This window comes from Narcine bancroftii, chromosome 3 (genome assembly GCF_036971445.1).
Source record: "Narcine bancroftii isolate sNarBan1 chromosome 3, sNarBan1.hap1, whole genome shotgun sequence".
Classification (NCBI taxonomy): domain Eukaryota; kingdom Metazoa; phylum Chordata; class Chondrichthyes; order Torpediniformes; family Narcinidae; genus Narcine; species Narcine bancroftii.
In genome coordinates this window covers 369,074,858-369,094,398 of record NC_091471.1, presented here as the reverse complement: position 1 = coordinate 369,094,398, position 19,541 = coordinate 369,074,858, and the positions used below count along the sequence as shown (strand labels likewise).

Below are 19,541 nucleotides of genomic sequence, written 5' to 3'. Positions count from 1 at the left end.
TCCACTGTTCACTAAGATGCTCTCTCACCTGCAGACTTTTTCAAGCTTTCTCTTTTTTGTTCCTGCTTATTTATGTAGGTTAATGCAAAATTTTGGCCTGTAATTGCGAGAAATGGTGGGAGGAGCAGCACTGCACTTGTCTACTTCAATTTAATGGTACAATTACAAGCTGTCTGGTTTTTGGCAAGGATAATTTTATTAATGGCCATTTCTTGATCCGATTCCATCTTAAAAAAGCAATACTTCAAATCAAAGTCCAGCCCAAAGACAGATGTTTGCTATTTTAAAATAAACAGTTGTTAAATTTATTATCAAGTAAAAGTTATTCTGACACTTTAAACTCAATATAACACATGGAGTCATAAATCACTGTTAAACCAGTCCAATATATTTCTTGATGAAACCCTGAAAGCAGCAAGGCCAGCACCAATTGTAATCATGATGTGGAAATGGAAGGAAAAGTCAATAAAATATACCCAGCATGTAATATCTTCAAGAAGAATTAAATGTATTTCTCTGGAAAATGATCATATCTCTGCACATTGGCGAAGATTTATGAGGGCAAGCTTAAATAAAACATCAGAATTTAAGATTGGAAGGCAGATATATTTGAAAACATTAGCAGAATTTCAAATCTGTGGCAAAAAAATTCTTATAAATGAATTGTTAGTTCTCTTGGGAGATGGGAAATGATTACACTGTTATTTAGTTGTCAGCTAGTGTTATGCAACAATCCATCTTGTGTTTATTATTAATATCTGCAGCAAAAAATGCCTCAAAAAGTATCAACTCATCTGACAAAATAATGGGGTTGAATGTTACTACCCTCCACTGCTTGACATAAATTATGCAGGAATTTTTCAAGATCCCTAAGCTGGACATGGGAACCTGCTGCTTATGTTTAACCATCGGACACTGAAACTGCACCATGAAGTCAGAAGACCACAAAGGGGGTCCAAGTTAATGTACATTTCTGATTTCAAAATTAACCATTGGGTAGCATTTGAATGGTAAATCCAGATTCAGAGGTTGGTTTAATTTTAATCTCTGATGACTCATGGGTACCAGATTGTGTGCGGTGGGATGGGTGAGGATTGGGGTTTAATATCATTCATCAGAGTTGATGATGGGCACTTCAGAATGTGGGCTGGCTATTAGGGGGAGCTAAGTTCAGAGATGGAGGGTGCTTTTAGACACAATCACATGTTTAATCTGAAAGCAGACTCAATAAAATGTTTATACTAAAGAGAAGCTAAAGAGTTCATCTTAGTTTTCTCCTGCACATGCACCCCACTCGCCTTCCCCAAATATTCTCTGTAAATTGAGATATGAGCACATTGACACCCGCTGAAATACAGGTTTCACTTCTTTATTTCTAATAGAGTGTTACAAATACATTGACCTGAAATCTTTTCCTGTGTTTATTACAATAATTGTAGTATTTATTTATGTCAATTTTATTCTAATTATCTGTTATTGATTACATCTAGAAATATTCCATGTGTGCAAGGTGAAATAATTGATATAATAATCCTGGAGTTTCTAGTTAATTATATTTGGAAGTAAAGCTGAAATGTAATCAATCTTCATCTGGAAAGTTTTTCCTGTCTGAAAATATATGAGGGGTTAATAGTTCTGATATAAATTAAAGTAACAAATGTTTCTGAAGGATGCTGCCTGACAACTAAACCACAGGTGGAACATATTGTTGCACCCACAAACTGCCCTGATGGCCCTCCAATAGCTCATACAGAATTTCATGTTAATCTTAAAATATATTAATGAAAAATTTTAAAATAACACATTATTTAATTAAACAAGTTAATGTTAATTTAATAAAAGTGATTGTAAAAAAAACTTACCATCGCTTTTCTGTAAGGTGTGGTTACCAGAAGGCTGAGGGACCAGATTCAAAGCATCATTTGAACCTTCAGCTTGGTACCTCGTGTATTTTATAAGGACCGTCCAGAAACAAGAGCTAGGCATCAAGTTAAGGCCATCTGATGTCCAACACCTTCCTTATTTTCATACTCCTGAGTGCAGGTGCAGAAGTTTGAAATGCTTCAACCATCAGGCAAACCTGTAGAATATTGAGCATGGTCCAGTGATCTGTGTGGATTATTCCTGTGCAATATGAAAATTATGATGAGTTGATGATTAAAATATTGAAATAAAATGTTAAGTCTGTTTCTTTTCCCATTTCTGGTTGCTGAGTATTTACAACATTTTCATTCTTAATTTGTATTTTTGGCATTGAATGTACATGAAGAAATGCAGAAATGGTATTTTATCAAACAGTGTGAAAGTGTTCCTATCTAAAGGAAAATAAAAGCCACTTACTGGCAAATCACACAAAATGAAACATAAAAAATGCTGGACACTCACTAGATCAGGCAGCATCAGTGAAAAGAGAAACAGTTAATGTTTCAGGTCCAAGCTCTTCATTATAACTCACATCAGAAAGGAAAGAAAGAGCTCACCTTGCTACATAGAAGGCACCAAAGAATGAAGTGGAAGTGCAGACCATGATATCGGAGATGGAATTAATTGGTGTCATTGCAGAGAGTGGTCAAGAACATGTGTTTGGCAATGCTAGTTACAATGTTTAGATCTCAGGATACAATGAGACCATTAATGAGAAATGCTGAAGAGTGTGAGCAGACCCGGCAATTCAATCTTGGGTGGATCCAAATTCTGAAAGTTGGCTTTTGAATTGAAATCTATGTTGGATCTGGAGATATTTGCCAAGGAAATGTGAGTTTTAGATGCGAATTTTGGTCAACAATTTATTGAAGACTAGAAGGGAAACATTGAATCAGAATCAGAATTTATTGTCATGAACAAGTCACAAAATTTCTTGTTTTGTGGCAGCGTCACAGAGCGAACATTCATATAAACCACCTTACAACAATAAATAAAAATAGTGTAGGCAAAGTCAAAGTGAGGCCGTGTCTTTGGTTCATTGATCATTGGGCTCCTGTACCTTTGCCTGATGGCAGAAGTGTGAAAAGTGTATGGTCTGGGTTCTGGGGGGTCCTTGAGGATAGAGGCTGCTTTAGTAAGACACCACCTCATGTAGATGTCCTCGATGGAGTGAAGTCGGTGCCTGTGATGTTGCAGGCCGAGTTAACGACCCTCTGGGATTTTTTCTTAAGACTGAACAAAGTACAAAAGACAGACAAAAGTCCTGCCAGAGAGCAGAGATGAACTTATTCAAGATTGGCATTCCTGGAAGAGAAATGGTGGTCAATTTAACAATTAATAAAAATTGAAAAATATGTAAATGCTGGATTTCTGAAGCAAAATCAAAAAAAAAATTCAGAAATAACTTGGTAGATCATAGAGTGTCCATGGAAGGACATGAAACATTATTGAATTTGCTGCCTGATGGCAGCATTTTCTTTTTTTTTTGTCTTTTAATATTTAAAATATACTCTATATTATGAGAAATATCTGAATAAACTTAAAAATCTTAACCTAAGAGCAAAATTGATCATCTTGTAAATAGTTCATTTCTCATTGTTCTGTTTTAATCATTTTAAAGTTCTGTACCTCTGCTGTTCAACACATTATGTATCATTTGTCTCTTGACAGCACATAGTCCTGACAACTCATTTATGGGTTTTGCTGCTGAGATACTGAATGAGACTGAAAAAGAGGCAATTCAATCGAGCAAGATCAGCAACATGGCTGTTGTCTATGGGAAAGATCCTAACATGTGGAAGGTAAGAAGTATTTATTATTATTCTTTCATGATTAGCATATTGCTTCCATGTTCTGGCAACAGGATTTCCAGGTATTGGACTCAAATCTTGCACATAGACTATTTGCTCCAAAACAAATAGTGATCATTCACTGTGAAGCCAAGCATTGGGAGGGAAAGCACAGAAAGGACACATTGAAAGAGAAAGGAGCAAGAAATGGAGAAATTCTCTCAGCAGTAAGTTTTTACCATTAGTTTTTTTCATCTTATTTTCATTCAAACTCCAGCAAGTTATTCTCTGGAGTATTAGTGCAGTGACAAATACATACTTCACTGTAATGTTAACCCTCATGCCCATAAAATGCACTTGTCCTCTGTGAATTCCTAAAATTACTTCCAGACAATTACTTACTGAGGCTGAGAATGATTTAAGTCATTAAGATAGCAAATGGTGTGTTATCCTTTATTGTTCACTGATTTGACTACAGGTGTAAAGGCATCGCACCATAATCATATGGAGAGTTGGCAAGACCTGTGTGTAATTTTGGACTCTTTGTGGATTGGCAAGTACATTTGTTTTGAGCAAGTGCCACAAAGATTCACTGGACCAATTCCTGGGATTGCAGATTTTTCACAAGAAAAAATTGACAGTCCAGATTTTCCAAAATGTCTACCTTCTTCCACAAATGTGATTTCCCCTCCACTTCCATCAAATCAGTCCCCACCCACATCTCTTCCATTTTTTATTCATCTGCCTGGCCCCCTCTGCCCCAGATGCAAAAGCACAGAATCCCCCTTAGCCTCTGCATCCAACACATTATCCTCCAGAATTTCCAGCACTTAGAACAGGATCCCACTGCCAGCCCCATCTTCCTTTCTCCTCCACTCTCTGCCTTACAAAGGGACTGCTCTCTCCGTGACTCCCTTGTGCACTCATCCCTCCCCATCAATCCCCCCCCCTCCGCTGGCACCTTCCCCTGTGGCTGCAGGAGATGCCACACTTGCATCCACACCTCCTCCCTCACCATCGTTGGGGGCTCCAAATAGGACTTTCAAGTGAAGCAACATTTCACTTCTGTCTCTGCAGGATTGATTTATTGCATCTGGTGCTTCCTTTGTGGCTTTCTCTCCATCAGAGAGACCGGGTGCAGACTGGGAGATCACTTCGCTGAGCACCTTCGCTCTGTCCACACCAGGGACAGAGACCTCCCAGCAGCCAACCATTTCAATTCTGTGTCACAATCCCATACTCACATGTCTGTCCATGGCCTTATGTACTGTCCCACCAAGTCAACCTGCAAATTGGAGGAACAACACCTGATTTTCCATCTGGGCGCTCTCCAGCTGGATGGCATTAACGCTGACTTTTCCGGTTTCTGCTAATCTACTCTCCTCCCACCCCCCATCTTCCACCTCCCCCTTCCCTTCCTCTTTCCATTTCTCCTCTCCCTTTCCCTCTCTATTCACCCAGCCATCCCCTCCCTCCCTTCTGCACCTATTACCTCCTGCCTTTGCACATACCTCCCCCTTACTCTTTTGTTCGGTCACCTGCCGACATTTTTCCATACCTTGATGAAAGGCTCAAGTCCGAAACATCAGTTTTGCTAAATAAGGACACTGTTTGACCTGCTGGGTATCTTCAGCTTTGTGTTTTTACTTCAACTAAAGTGTCTACAGCCATTCGTGTTTTACTTTAGGCCAGACCTCTACTTCTTTAGAGGTTAATAAAGTGAGAAGTAATCTCATTTCTTAGACAAATTAGAATAAATGTAAAGAATATTTTTGCCCTGGCAAGGCAGTCTGGAGCTAAAAGTTCCAATCTGAAAATAAGAGGTGAGGCAATTAATACCGATATGAAGAGAAATATTTTAATTCAAAGTGTGTTGAATCTTTGGAATTTTCTGCCCATGTAGACTGTGGAGGTTTAAATGTTATTGTGTTCAAAATTGAAATCAATAGAGTTCTGGATATTAAAGGATATTAATAGGAAAAAGATCAAGAATTTTATTGAAGAAAAATACCTTATGGAAGGATAAAGTCATATTCTTGCACTTAACTTATTTCTTCAGGATTAATTTTCTAGCTCATGAAACAATTACTGTCTGCTTTTCCTCCTTTTTATATAAATGAGGTGATTTTTCTGTTTTCATTTATAGATGTCAAAGTTTTAAAAACACTGATAAGAGTTAGTGACATAACCAAGCAGATCTTACTGCTTTCATATTAAATTATTTAATATATAATGGAAATAATATTTTAGCTCTCAAAGAAAGTCCTAAATGTTCCTCATTGGTCACATAAATTATTATAGATTACCCAAAAATGCTGGAGAAACTCAGCAAATCACGCAGCGTTCTTATGTACAAAGATAAAGATACATAACTAACGTTTCTTCAAAGCATGAGCTAAAAATCATTTCAATTCCGTGTCCCACTCCTATGCTCATTTGTCTGTCCATGGCCGTGTGCATTGTCAACCAAGGCAACCTGAAAATTGGAGGTCCTAATGTTCTGGGCATTCTCCAACTGGATGGCATTAACATTGAATTTTCTGGTTTCTGTTAGGCTATTTCCCTGTCTCCCTCTTTTCCCCATCCCTCTGTTTCCTTTCCTCCAGCTCACCATTCAAAGAGCTATTCCCTCTCCCTATCACTTCTCAGCTCTTTTCTCTTGTACCCTCCCACCTGTGAGGTCTTGACCCAAGATGGCAGAGCGTAGGATCGGTAGCAGCCACCAGGGGTTGCAGACTCCGGGAAAGTAGAAGACTAGTGCAGGGCACCAGAAAACAGGGAGCCCACCCCCAACATGAGAAGGAGAAGCAGAGAAGATGACCACAGCAATGGTCCAGTTAGGGGTTCTGTGACTGAGGAACACACAGGCAGCAGGCTATTGGTGACTCAAGGAGAGGAACCCACGCAGGCTGCAGGCTGCTGGAGAATGGCTCAAGACTGGCTGAAGGGGTACCAGGTATTGGACCGCAATGTGAGAGGGTGCTGAAGGGTTCCTAATCGTGTTGGAGGTTTGGATCTGGACCTCAGGTGGCCAATTGTTTGGGTTGGAGTCTGTGTGGCTGCGGAGGCTGCAGGAGAGTTGGAGGCTTTGGGAGCTCTCTTTTGCTTCTCTTTCTCTGTCTGTAAGAAGCGCCAGCAATATCGACTGATGGTGAATCTGTCTGCCCTGCGGCGGACTAAAGACAATTACATTGTTTTTGTTACATGGCAATAAAGGAATCGAATCTTGAATTTAGAATAATAGTGGACTTTCTGGCCATCCAGCTGGTCATGGAAATGTGGAATCCCATCCCTGCTGCTAAAAAGACCTTTGGCCTTGGACAGCTGGAAATAGCAAAGTTAAGTTGTTTCACTTTTTTCAAACAAGACTGTTCTTGTCATGGAGCCAAAGTGGAAGGATAGAGTGATGATGCAGCTCAGTCATAATCTAATTGAGCAGTGAAATCAGCTCAAAGGTTCAATGACCTACTCCTGTTCCTGTCTTTCCAATTAATGGCTGTCAGATCCATTATGTACAGAAGAAATAAACTGCAGGGTGTTTTACCCTGTAGCTGAACAGTCAAAGGAAATCCCTGGAGCCAATAAAGCAACCCATTGACATACAAAATGTCTCAGCACATGCATTGTGACCTCGCCTCTTGTGTCAAAATGCATTGGAAACTTCATGGTCACATTACTGGGTGTTGTTAACAGTGAATGGTTTTTAAAGCACTGGTTTAAGAGCATTGACGGAACATACTCACCATTCTGAAATGTACTTGCTTATACAACAACTCATTTCTCAATCGTCTTCTCCTTTGCTCAGAGACGCAATGTGAATTCTGTCTCTCTGGTGGTACAGAAGACTACTCCAAAATAAAATGTAGAGGGGGCATCAGCAGCCACTGCACATGGACTCTTCTCGCTATTAGAAATCCCTTCAATATCATCACCAAGAGTGATTTTGGAGAATTGCCTTCAAAGGCAGCACAGATAGTGTAGTGGTTAGCGGAAGACTTGTACAGCACCAGCGATCAGAGTTCAAATCCAGCATTGTCTGTAAGGAGCTTGTACGTTCTCCCCACGTCTGCATGGGTTTTCTCCGGGTGCTCTGATTTCCTCTCACCCCTCAAAACATACAGTGGTTGTAAGTCAATTGGGTGTAATTGGGTCGCATGTGCTTGTCGGCCAAAAGGGCCTGTTAACATCCTGTATGTCTCAAATTTAAAATGATCTATTCTCAGAAATTCATTACTGTTGTACAACAGCAAGAAAGTGACTTGCAAGCTGTGATCCTGTGATCATCATGGACCTCAATCCCAGCGCAAACTGAAGTGAAAGCAAGGTTGGTGTCATTGCACCAAATCTCACTTCAATCTTGATTTTTTTTAAACATAGTTACTGGAAACCTGAAGCAAAAGCATAAAATGCTGGAAACATCCAGCATTTCAGGTGGATTCTGTGGAAAGAGAAATAATGTTTCTAATCATCAATACTGGAATGTTTTCAGACTCTGATTACACTTAACCAGCTCCAAATGGTAGTTCATGTCAACTATTGGTAAAAATCACAAAATAAGCAGCTGAATTCAAACTCTGTCACAGGAAGAGATTATTCAAGGATTCACCCTCACTGACTTGATAGAATATCTGGCCCTTGATTGTTTAAAATAGAGCAGTAACATACAGGAAGGCACAAAGCAGCTCTATTTTCTATGAAAAAAACGTCATGCCCTAGTGCATAAACAGTTGAAGTGGTTTACAATAGGCAAACCTACTCATCCATCCCATCTGTGGCAGAGTCGGTGGGTTCTGCATTGGTCTCTTCAGCCATCTCAGAGCTCTCAGAAATGGAGAAAAAGCAGCACGTCCTCCATACCAAGGAACAGCCTTAAAATAAGTTGATGAAGAATTCGATTTGATGGGAAGCGGGGACCTATTATGAACTACAACGGAGAGGTCAACACCCGCATCAGCAGCATGTCCTCAATGTCAGTGCCATGATCCCTGAAACAAGAATAGAACCATTAGCTGAAGTTTCCTCATCTCCACCTTATTAAACTGCATTAATACAGCCTTTTTTATTGTTTTCATGATGCTTGTGTATCATCTGTCTAATCCAGTGACTGGTGTTGGCTTTTCATACTTTCAGTCTGGGTAGAAAATTCCAGGTAAAGCATGATATATTGAACAATGGTCAATCATGCCAAAATAAGCTGTAATAAAATTCATTTTTCACCTTCAGTGGCTGAGTCCTGACAAAGAGTAGGATCTGTTAAACCTGATAAGAATAATTTAATGTAATGCTTTCTGATTACACATTAATGAATAGAGTTTCAGCTAATCTCCCACAGGAGATAAAAAAATTCTTCCTCCCCCCTCAGTTCTCCCATTCAAAATCTATTTTAAACATAGATGTATATCATTGAAAATGCTGATCAGATTCGTATCATCTGTGTTTGTTGCTCTGGTACCCAATTACCTTCTACTTTCCTGAATTACTAGAATTACTGACTGAAGAGCAGGGCCACATACATCATAATCAGGCATGCGATCCAGTCTCTGACATTCCCAAAACAGTGTATCAAATTATTAAAATGATTTAGAAAGGGAATCAAAAATTAGTTAAATGGAAATCATTTAAGATTCTTGAGATATGAATATAAATTAAAAGCATGGAACAAACATTGATTACATAAAAATATAATTAATCATACTTTTTCTGCATAGCTCTAAAATATTCTTTAAAATAAATGGATGTGCATAGCATCGAGTCCGAGAGGGACTTCCCATTATCTCTCAGGAGAATCTATGCAAATTCATTCTCCTGCTACTCGCAATGGAGCTTACTGACAGATTCGTCGATGGAATCTGTCAACAACTTTTAGGCGACCGTGTGCAGAATGTGTCTGCTGTCCCAAATTTGTTAACGTTTAAAAGGATTTATGCTTAAAATTCATCACAGAGTCGCTGTCATTTTCTTTAGATCCCGGCCATTGTGTTTCATTACCTTACTCTGTGATTGGATTTTTTATTGTCATGTATTTTCTGATAATCTAGATAGATTTTTTTTAATGTTACATCATTATGTATGTATTAAGAAAGGGAATGAGTATTAGAGGTACTGCTTAAGTTTTGTTACATATGAAAGGGTAGAAATCAAGTTAAAATCCAACTATTGATAAAAAGAAATGATCTGAACCATGACAGAACATCATGTGAAATGTCATTTCCCCAGGATTTGAATCAAAATATAAAATTTGTTAAAATTACTTATTAAATTCAGCAATTTATGTGATAGTAATCAATAAAACTTAATTGTTTTTTGCATTTACATGTATTTATAATTGCCTATGTACATCTCTACATAAAGATGATTTGCATTTTTTCTCATTAGTACTCAGTTAGCACGCTTAAACATTTGAATCGAAAGGTTTAATATGATTCCATCAGAATTTAATAAAATTTAGAATGGCATTATAAATCTTGCTAAGCTATTTTAAGCTTAAATGTCTGTGCTGAAGGGAGAAAAAAGAATAGTGATAATTTGTTGTTCTTTAACCTGTTCTTTTATTGAACTGAGTGTACATCTTATCTCCCATCAATCTGCCACCATTCTCTGATCCCTAATTATCTTTCAAACAGAAATCTTAGCTTTAGACTTCCATTACTCTGAAGAAATGTTTCTTGACACTTGCTCTAATTTTGAAGGTTTCACCATTTACCTTCTTTATGGTTGGCCTTGTTAGCTGATTTTGCTCATTTTTTTTCTTTCTATGGGTTCTGAACTTTAATTTTTTCAGTGTCTGCTGCAGAACTCCAGAACTGCCATTAGATATTTTTTTAATTATTTACTGCAAGAAATAACTTTTCTACACTCTATCTGATTAGGAATTCCATGCACACATAAACTGCTACAGGAAATAGTTGTGAGCTTCACCGTCACTGGTGATAACATGGTATCAGCTCTCAGCTCACAGCACAATATTGCTATTAGATATTGGCCTGTTCTCCACCCTCTACCCCTTCTTTCCTCCTCCCGCCCCCTACATTTTTATTCAGGTGCCTGCCTACCTTTTACTCATACCTTGACAAAGGGACCAGGCCCAAACCATTGGTTATTTCAATAGATGTGGGAACCAGGTGGACAGCCTTAGGGATGATATCTCATTCAATTTTGTTTTCATTCTGAGGTTTGCTTGAAACATAAACTTTTGTTCACTTGCATGATAAAATAAGACTTTTGAGGTTTGATGGATATTCTTAAAATACAACTTGTGTCTCCTTAATATTAAAACACACTTTATTCTGACTAAAATCATTTAGTTAAACATGCCTAACATTAATTTTTTGCCTCTCAGGGAAAGGCAAAATATCTGGAAGTTATTAGCAGATACATGGAGATCCATGGAACTGTTTACTATGAGACACACTGGCCACCAGAGATGCCTGTTTTCGTCAAAAACCATGGACTGCTGCCACAGCATGAGCTACAGAGACTTCTACGGAAAGCAAAGGTATTTACTAGGCAGGGCCAAAGAGACACAAGGTCAAACAGCACAGAGCAGGCCCTACTGCCCAACTTGTCCATGCTCGCCAAGTTGGCATTCTTGGCTAGTACCATTCATCTGCATTGGGTCTATATTCCTTAAAAACCCTTTATTATGAATTAACCAATCCCTGTTTGTCCTAACACAGGAACAGCAATGGAAGATTTGCCAGACAATGATAAACTCTAAATGATAGTTTTTATTAAACTATTAATCATGTAACAGTTCTTACTTTACTATAAACTTACTTACTATAAGCTTAAACCCTACTATGCTCAAATGTAATTGTATAAATATGTGTGTGTATTAAAGTCCAAATTATTTTTGTTTAAACTTGAGTCTGAAAGGTTAGTTTCTAATGCCCAGTATTTTAAAATTGTGTTGAACTTGGTCTATTAAATTGTAGTTCAGAAGTGATTATAAAACATCAAGTTCTTTTAAATTGTTGCTTAAAGCAGGAATGAAGTGTTTGTTATCACTGATTCAGTCCTTAGACTGTTCCAACTCACAAATCTTGCTGAGCTACTTTCCCAGGAAGAGATTTCTTCTTAAACTCTCACACTGGTGATCTTCAACTCCCTCTTAGCTTCTTAAGTGCTCTGGAGTTTCCTTCCTTTATGAAGCTCCAACCTTTATCTTCGAATGAGCTCTCCCTTTTGAAATCTACTTATTTCTCTAGTCCCCTTTTGTTAGGAGTCACATACCAGCACCGATTCTATTTACTGTAATTCAACCCCTTGTTTCACAAGGACTTAACATCAGTGTTCTGGCTTCTGTGCTATAGTACAGACCAGTATCTCCCTCCTTTTCTAGAGATTACTGTTTTATGCCTGTGTGTGCCACAGGGTCTTGATTTCTCCACTCCTGTCGGCTTCTGATTCAAATGTAGGTCTCTCTTCCCAAGTGACCTGACAATACACAGTTTCAGTCTGTTTTGCAAAACCTCTCCTGTTCCAACATTTGATTTTGCCAAGTCTGGCACCTGTCACTCAAATGGATCTGGGGTTTGCAGTACTGCCAGTACAAGGCTGACTGGATCCCATACAGTTCCTTTAAAGCACACATCATCCTGACGTCCACAACGTTCCATGTTAATTCCATTATTGATTCGTCTGCTATACTCACCGCTTTCAAACTAACATCTTCATAAGCTAAGATAAAGGAACGGAAGTAGGCCATTTGGCCCATCGAATCAGCTCTTATTCTTGTTCTCTCTTAGTGTCATAGTGTTTGTCAAATGTGCTGTGGTGTGTGTACCCCTGTAATCAAGCCCACTACATAACCCAAGATATATAATTCTATGTTAACTTCAAATATTATCAACACATCCATTACACCTTCCTATCAATATATCTGTTCAAATGTCTTTTAAATATTATAACTGTACCACTTCTATAGTTTCATCTGGCAGATTGTTCCAGATACAGACTAAAAATATACAGATACAGAGTGAAAAGTTAGCCATCAGGACCCTCTTAAACTTCTTCCCTCTCATCTTAAACCTATGCTCTCTTATTGTACGATTGTCTACCCTGGGAAAAATACGTGAGCATTCACTACTGTCCATGCCGGTCATGATTTTATAAACCTCGCCTCTCCTACCTGTCCCTATAACTCAGGACCTCCAATTCTTCCTATAGTTAGCATCCAGAACAGCACACAGTGCTCCAGCTATAACCTCATAAATGCCTTACACATCTGCATCATGAGGTCTTAACCTATGTACTCAGTACTCCACCCAATGAAGGCAAGCATGTTAAATGCCTTTTTTCACCACTCTGTTCACTCAAGTCACCACTTTCATGGACAATGCATCTGCATCCCTAGTTCTCTCTGTTCTACAGTGTCTTCCAGGGCCCTAACATTCACTGTAGAGGTCCTTCCATTGCTTTTCACACTTGACTGTGTTAAATTCCATTTGATTTTGCACTATTGGTGACCCAGTCGATATTAGGGAAGTTAAAAATCTCCCAGTTAGACTGCCCTATTATTCTTAAAGCTATCTGTGATCTTCCTACACATCTGGCTATTGAGGGGGCTATAATATAGTGCCCCATCAAAGTGATTATTCCCTTCTTGCTTCTGAATTCTACCCAGATAGCCTCACTAGATGATGTCCAAGAATATTCCCTCAAAGCACTTCATTGTTGTTATTTTCCATCATCAAAATGGTAATTCTACCTCCCCTCCATTATCTGCAATTCTATCACACCTGCGGCATCTATACCCAAGAACGATCAGCTGTTATTCTTGCCCTTTCCTCAACTACTCTTCTGCTAAGGCTATAGAATCACATTTTGTTTCCTACCTCCCTACATTCACTCCACAAAACTTTATCCCTTTTCCTAGCTATGACTTTGTGCTAAAATACACATCTTCTGGCTGCTCACCCTTCCTCCATGAGAACGTTCTGAATCTGCTCAGAGAATTCTAGATCCTGACGCCTGAGCCAATAGATAATCCTGGTGTCCCTCTCAGCATAGAACCCCCGTCTGCCCCCCTCCCCTTTACGATGAAGTCACCTATCACAGTTACTCTGACTGACTTAGCCCTTCCGTGCTGAGCTTCAGAGCCTGTCATGATGTCACTGCCTGGCTGCCTGCTGCCCCTTGAAAGGTCATCCCCCAACAGTATCCAAAGCAGTATACCCGCTCAAACCCTGTCCTGTCTGCCTACTCCCTTTACCTTTCCGAATGATCATCTTGCAGCCTGTGCCTTAGGGATACCATCACTATAACTGATATTCCAAGATCATCTCAACCTCCCCGATGACTTTAAATGTGTTCCTTGTCACAGTCAGGAAGAAGCTGTAGCTGGACACACTTCTTTCAGCTGCTTTTGCATCTCACTTTTATGTCTGTCACTGGATAATGGTATTTTTTTCTATAAAATTCTAATTTTATTAGATTCAAATATGCAATAATTTTACTTGCAGCGCTATAAATCTCTGGTGAGATCACCCTTAGAAAATTATATTCAGTTCTGGTCACTTCATTGCAGGACAGATGTGGAAGCTATGGAGAGGGTGCACAGGAGATTGACCAGGCTGTTGGATTGGAATATGTGTCTTGTGAGGCAAGGTTATCAGAGCTAGGGCTTTTCTCTCTGGAGTGAAGAAGGATGAGATGACTTAATAGAGGTCTACAAGATTATGAGAGGCATCGATAAGGGAGACAGACCACACCTTTTTCCCAGGGTGGAAGAAGCAAACACCGGAGGACATCTGTACACGTAAAGGAAGAAAGTTTAGGGGAGACATCAGGGTAGTTTTTACATTGAGTTGTGGGTACATAGAATGCAATGCCATGGGTGGTGATGGAGGCTGGAACAATAGAGGCATTTAAGAGGCTCAGACAAACATACAGATAAATAAAAAGGGTGATGAGGAAGGGAGGGTTTCATTTGTTCTGGATATTTATATTTATATATAGGTTGGCACAATATCGTAGGCAGAAAGGCCTGTAATGTGCTCTAATGTTCTTGCCATAGCGATGTTTTTTTTAATTATAAAACATTTTGATCTTGCATGTGTGATAGTGCAGATTCTATCACCAATGTGTATATGTCCAGATGGTCATGTAGGATGACTGTGATTGGCTGAGAGTGTAGCCACACCTACTGCCAGGTCTTAAAGGATTGTTCCTAGCCAGACCAGGTCATTCTGGACTGGTCGACCTACTTGTGATATGCTCCAGTCTTTTAGTTAATCAAAGCCTTGGTTTGGATCAACAAGTCTTTGGATCTTTCGACGCGCATTACAATTTTATTAACTAAAAAATTTTGAAGGGATGGAGCATATGCTACAGCTGAAATGCCTCGACATCGACCCACAGTCATCAACAGCCTCAAATGACTTTAAGCACTGGGTGAGTTGCTTCAAAACATACTTACAGCTCTCTGACCCTGCCATGATAGAGGAGAGCTATCGACTACTAATATTGATGACTATGGTGTCCCCGAGAATCTACCAGAGTGTCCAGGACACGACAACGTATGCCGCAGCCGTGAAGGTGCTGAAAGAGCTCTACGAGCGACTGGTGAACAGGGTCTATGCTCGGTATAAACTTGTTACAGCCTGGTGAGTCCTGTAGAGCTTATATTCAGGCATTAAGGGCAATGGCAGACAGAACTGCTGCGAAGACCATAGACGATCTCATTCGGGATGTCTATGTGGCCGGGGTTCGATCGAATAAGGTGAGGCAGCGCCTGCTAGAGCACGGGGGAGAAAACCTAGAGGACGTGATCCAGATCGCAGAGACAATGGAGGCTGCGGTCTTAAGTATGGACATGTAATCTCGGGGCTGGACTCCACTCTGATGTGAGTAGGATGCCCTCCCTCTACCTACTACTGCTGCTATGCTGCCCGATGCAAACCCAAAGTGTTATTTCTGCAGGAGGAACAAGCACAGCAGGTCCCAGTGCCCAGCGAGAAAAGCCAGGTGCCAGAAGTGCCTTAAAAACAGCCACTTTGCTGTCGTCTGTCGCTCCAAAATGGTCACCATTATGTGAAGCCCAATCGCCACCCTCCATTTCAAACACTTCTTCCTCAGAGCTCTCGTCCAATGAGAGCGATGGCTCCACCGCGGCAGTGCCTGATGTCACGGGGCAGACGCCGACCGCAGAAGGTACAACCCACCCTCGCCGCAATGACATTAACCCTACCTCACAAAGCAACGTCCGACCAGCCCCCATTCCCGACCTCAACGGCTGCCACCGCTGCCAACCAGGGACCCACCACCACCACCCACTGGACACCCACCACCGCCGAGGCAGCTGTCCAGATATCCGCTGCTGCCGACGACGACCAGGGACCCGCTGCCGCCGATGACGACCAGGGACATGCTGCTGCTGCCGACCGGGGACCCACCACCATTGCCAACCGGGGACCCACTGCCTCTACTGACTGGGGACCCACCACCACCGAGGCAGCTGTCCAGATACCCGCAACTGCGACTGACGCTACCAACCCGGTACCCACTGATGCTGGACACGCCGCCGCGACCGATCCAGTACCCTCCGACGCTGCCGACTGGGGACCCAAAGCTGTTGACCATGGACCCGCCACGCTGACTGCCCCACTACCAACAGCACTTACCGTTGGCTGGCCGACATCCCCAGCATTCTGCAGGCAGCAACACCAACTCCTCGATGCTGTCTCTTCAGGCCCAACTATTTGCGTGATGTCATCACGCACACGTTGTGTGATGTCATCACGCAGGACTCCACTGTCCCCATTACAAGTCTCTGCATCAATAACCCTCGACCAGGACCTCCCCCATCCCCTCACAAAAGCAATGGAACTGATTAAAGTGCATGGACACTATAACACTTGCTTATTTGACTCGGGGTCAACCGCTTCATGCTTCTGGATGTGTACCCCCTTCCACAGATCACAGATGTGGTGAATCAGATCACCCAATACCGTGTATTTTCCACCATTGACTTACGTTCGGCCTATCATCAGCTCCCAATCTGCTGAGACCAATCTTTCACGCCCTTCGAAGTGAATAGGCGGCTGTTTCAATTCCTCAGGGTACCCTTTGGGGGTCACAAGTGGCGTCGCGGTCTTCCAGTGGGAAATGGACCGGATGGTGGACCAGAACGGGCTGACTGCTACTTTCCCGTATCTGGACAATGTCACCATCTGCGGCCATGACACGGAGGATCTCGATGCCAAACTTGAGAAATTTTTTCAGACTGCAATTCAGCTGCACTTGACCTACAATTTCAACAAGTGTGTCTTCCGGACCACTCGGCTCGCAATTCTATGTTGTGTTGTGGAGAACGTGGTGGTCATGCCGGACCCTGACCACATGCGTCCCCTCATGGACTTTCCCCCCTCACCTCCCCCCCCCACACCCAGAAGGCACTCAGACGCTGCCTGAGCTTTTTCTCTTACTATGCCCAATGGGTTCCACTCTATGCCGACAAGGCATGGCCACTCATCAAGACCACCTCCTTCCCCCGGCCGGCGGTAGCCTTCTTCTCCAGAACCCTCCAGGGTCCTAGAGCCGACAATCCTCTGTCAAGAAGGAGGCCCAGGCCATAGTTGAAGCAATACGTTGTTGGAGACACTACCTCACTGCCAGGCACTTTACCCTGCTGACCGACCAATGGGTGGTCTCCTTCATGTTTAGCAATACTCAGCGAGGTAAGATCAAGAATGACAAAGTTGCCGGATGGAGAATTGAGCTCTCCACCTTTAATTATGATATAGGTAAACTCAACGACCCGCCAGATGCGCTCTCCAGGGGGACTTGCACCAACATACAACCGGACAGGCTGCAGAGACTCCACGAGGAGCTCTGTCATCCAGGGGTCACTAGGTTCGCGCACTTTGTCAAAGCTCGCAACCGCCCTACGCGGTCGAAGAGATTCGCTCCATGATCCGAGCCTGCCCAGTGTGCGCTGAGTGCAAACCCCACTTCTTCCATCCGGAGAACACCCACATCATCAAAGCCACCCGCCCCTTTGAGCATCTCAGCGTAGACTTCAAGGGGCCCCTACTGTCGACCAACCATAACACCTACATCATTATGGCCATCGACAAATACTCCCGCTTCCCGTTCGCTGTGCCCTGCTCAGACATGACTGCCTCTTCAGTCACAGAGGCCCTGCTCAGCATCTTCTCCATCTTCAGGTACCCCAGGTACATCCACAGTGACAGGGGGACCTCGTTTATGAGCTCAGTTCCGCAGTACCTTCTGGAGCGTGATATTGCTTCAAGCAGGACCACCAGCTATAACCCACGTGGTAATGGGTAAGTCGAAAGAGTGAATGCCACTGTCTGGAAAGCGGTTACGCTTGCCCTCTGGTCCAAAGATCTCCCCACCTCTCGCTGGCAGGACGTGCTCACTAGTGCCCTATACTCCATCCGCTCCCTCCTATGCACCGCGACCCATGCCACCCCCCCCCCCATGAAAGGATGTTCTCTTTCCTGAGGAAATCGGAATCGGGAATGACCATACCGGCATGGCTCATGGTTCCCAGTCTGGTCCTCTTACGATGCCACGTCCAGTACTCAAAGAATGACCTCTTGGTTGACCGAGTGACTCTGCTCCATGCAAACCCACATTATTCTTACGTTGATTACCCGGACGGGCAGGAGGACACAGTCTCGGTAAGGGACCTAGCCCAAGCCATATCAGGCACAGCAGTGTCTTTAACCCAACCTCCCCCTATTCATTCTCCCCCAGATCATGTACTTGAACAGAGGGGAGGGACCAGCAACTCCCCACCAGCTCAGGCCAGACTGTCAACAACACCACTGGGGAATTGAGTGAAGCAGTGGCCGCCCCCTACAGGCCTGTTGGTAACATGACTCCGGTGACCCCAATCCTAGCACCACGGCGGTCATGCCAGATGGTCAGGCCCCCTGACTGGTACAGCCCCTAACGTCTATCCACCCCGGGGTCAGTTCTCAAAGAAGGGGTGAATGTGATAGTACAGATTCTATCACCAATGTGTATATGTACAGATTGTAGTGCAGGATGACTGTGATTGGCTGAGAGTGTAGCCACACCTACTGCCAGGTCTTAAAGGATTGCTCCTAGCCAGACCAGGTCATTCTGGACTGGTCGATCTACTTGTGATATGCTCCAGTCTTTTAGTTAATAAAAGCCTTGGTTTGGATCAACAAGTCTTTGGTTCTTTCGACGCGCACTACAGCCTGTTTTTATCATTCGTGACTTTTTGAGAAAGTTTGTTTTTAATGAGAAAATTGTAATTGGATTAATCTTCAAAAATCAACCCATACTTAGAAGTTGAAAGATATGTTTTAACTTAGCTTTTTAAAGATAATCTATCTTTTTGAACATGGAGCTACAAATTAACTGTTCTTTGCTCCATGGTGATATAATCAGAGCAGTTTAGTTAAGAATAAAGTTTGTTTCTAGTCATTTATGTTCTCAATAGGACATGATTTATTTCCACAGCTATTTATGAGAGATCCTGTTTATGACTTTATTTCACGGTAAGGGTACATTGTGGTTCCTTAATGGACCAATGTCCTGAGGCCTGAACTATTGATCTAAACACATGAATTCAAATCCCACACATTAATTGAAGAATTTAAATGCAGAATGTCATTAAACCTTTACTAATTCACTAATGTCCTTCAGGGGATGAAATCTGCCATCTGGTCTGATCTACAACCTCCTGAAATGATCTGGCAAACGATACTGTTCAACAGGGAACTAACAGTGGGGAAAGGACGCTAGATTTATCAACAATGACCACATCCTGTGAACAATTTAAAACAAAACATTGCATGTTTTTTTTCAGTTAAGCTTGCTTTTCAA

General features: G+C 41.9%; 1 protein-coding gene and 1 long non-coding RNA gene across 12 annotated transcripts in view; one reads left to right on the top strand and one right to left on the bottom strand.

The window, feature by feature from the left end:
• The window catches only part of LOC138759590 (alpha-1,6-mannosylglycoprotein 6-beta-N-acetylglucosaminyltransferase B), a 619,678-nt gene that overhangs the window by 528,185 nt on the left and 71,952 nt on the right, over positions 1 to 19,541 (top strand). For all 10 annotated transcript variants that reach the window (XM_069930278.1, XM_069930274.1, XM_069930271.1 and 7 more), the window contains 2 exons: positions 3,595 to 3,725; positions 11,053 to 11,208. In XM_069930278.1, the coding sequence (XP_069786379.1) occupies positions 3,595 to 3,725; positions 11,053 to 11,208 (287 nt within the window). The remainder of the gene's footprint in view (positions 1 to 3,594; positions 3,726 to 11,052; positions 11,209 to 19,541) is intronic.
• Positions 203 to 8,827, bottom strand: LOC138759593 (uncharacterized). Of its 2 annotated transcripts, none has more exons than XR_011354983.1 (3): positions 8,470 to 8,827; positions 1,863 to 2,124; positions 203 to 278 (listed from the first exon to the last, which is right to left on the bottom strand). It is a non-coding gene; the product is annotated as an uncharacterized lncRNA (long non-coding RNA). The 2 variants fall into 2 exon arrangements; XR_011354984.1 differs by lacking the exon at positions 8,470 to 8,827 and adding an exon at positions 7,183 to 7,266.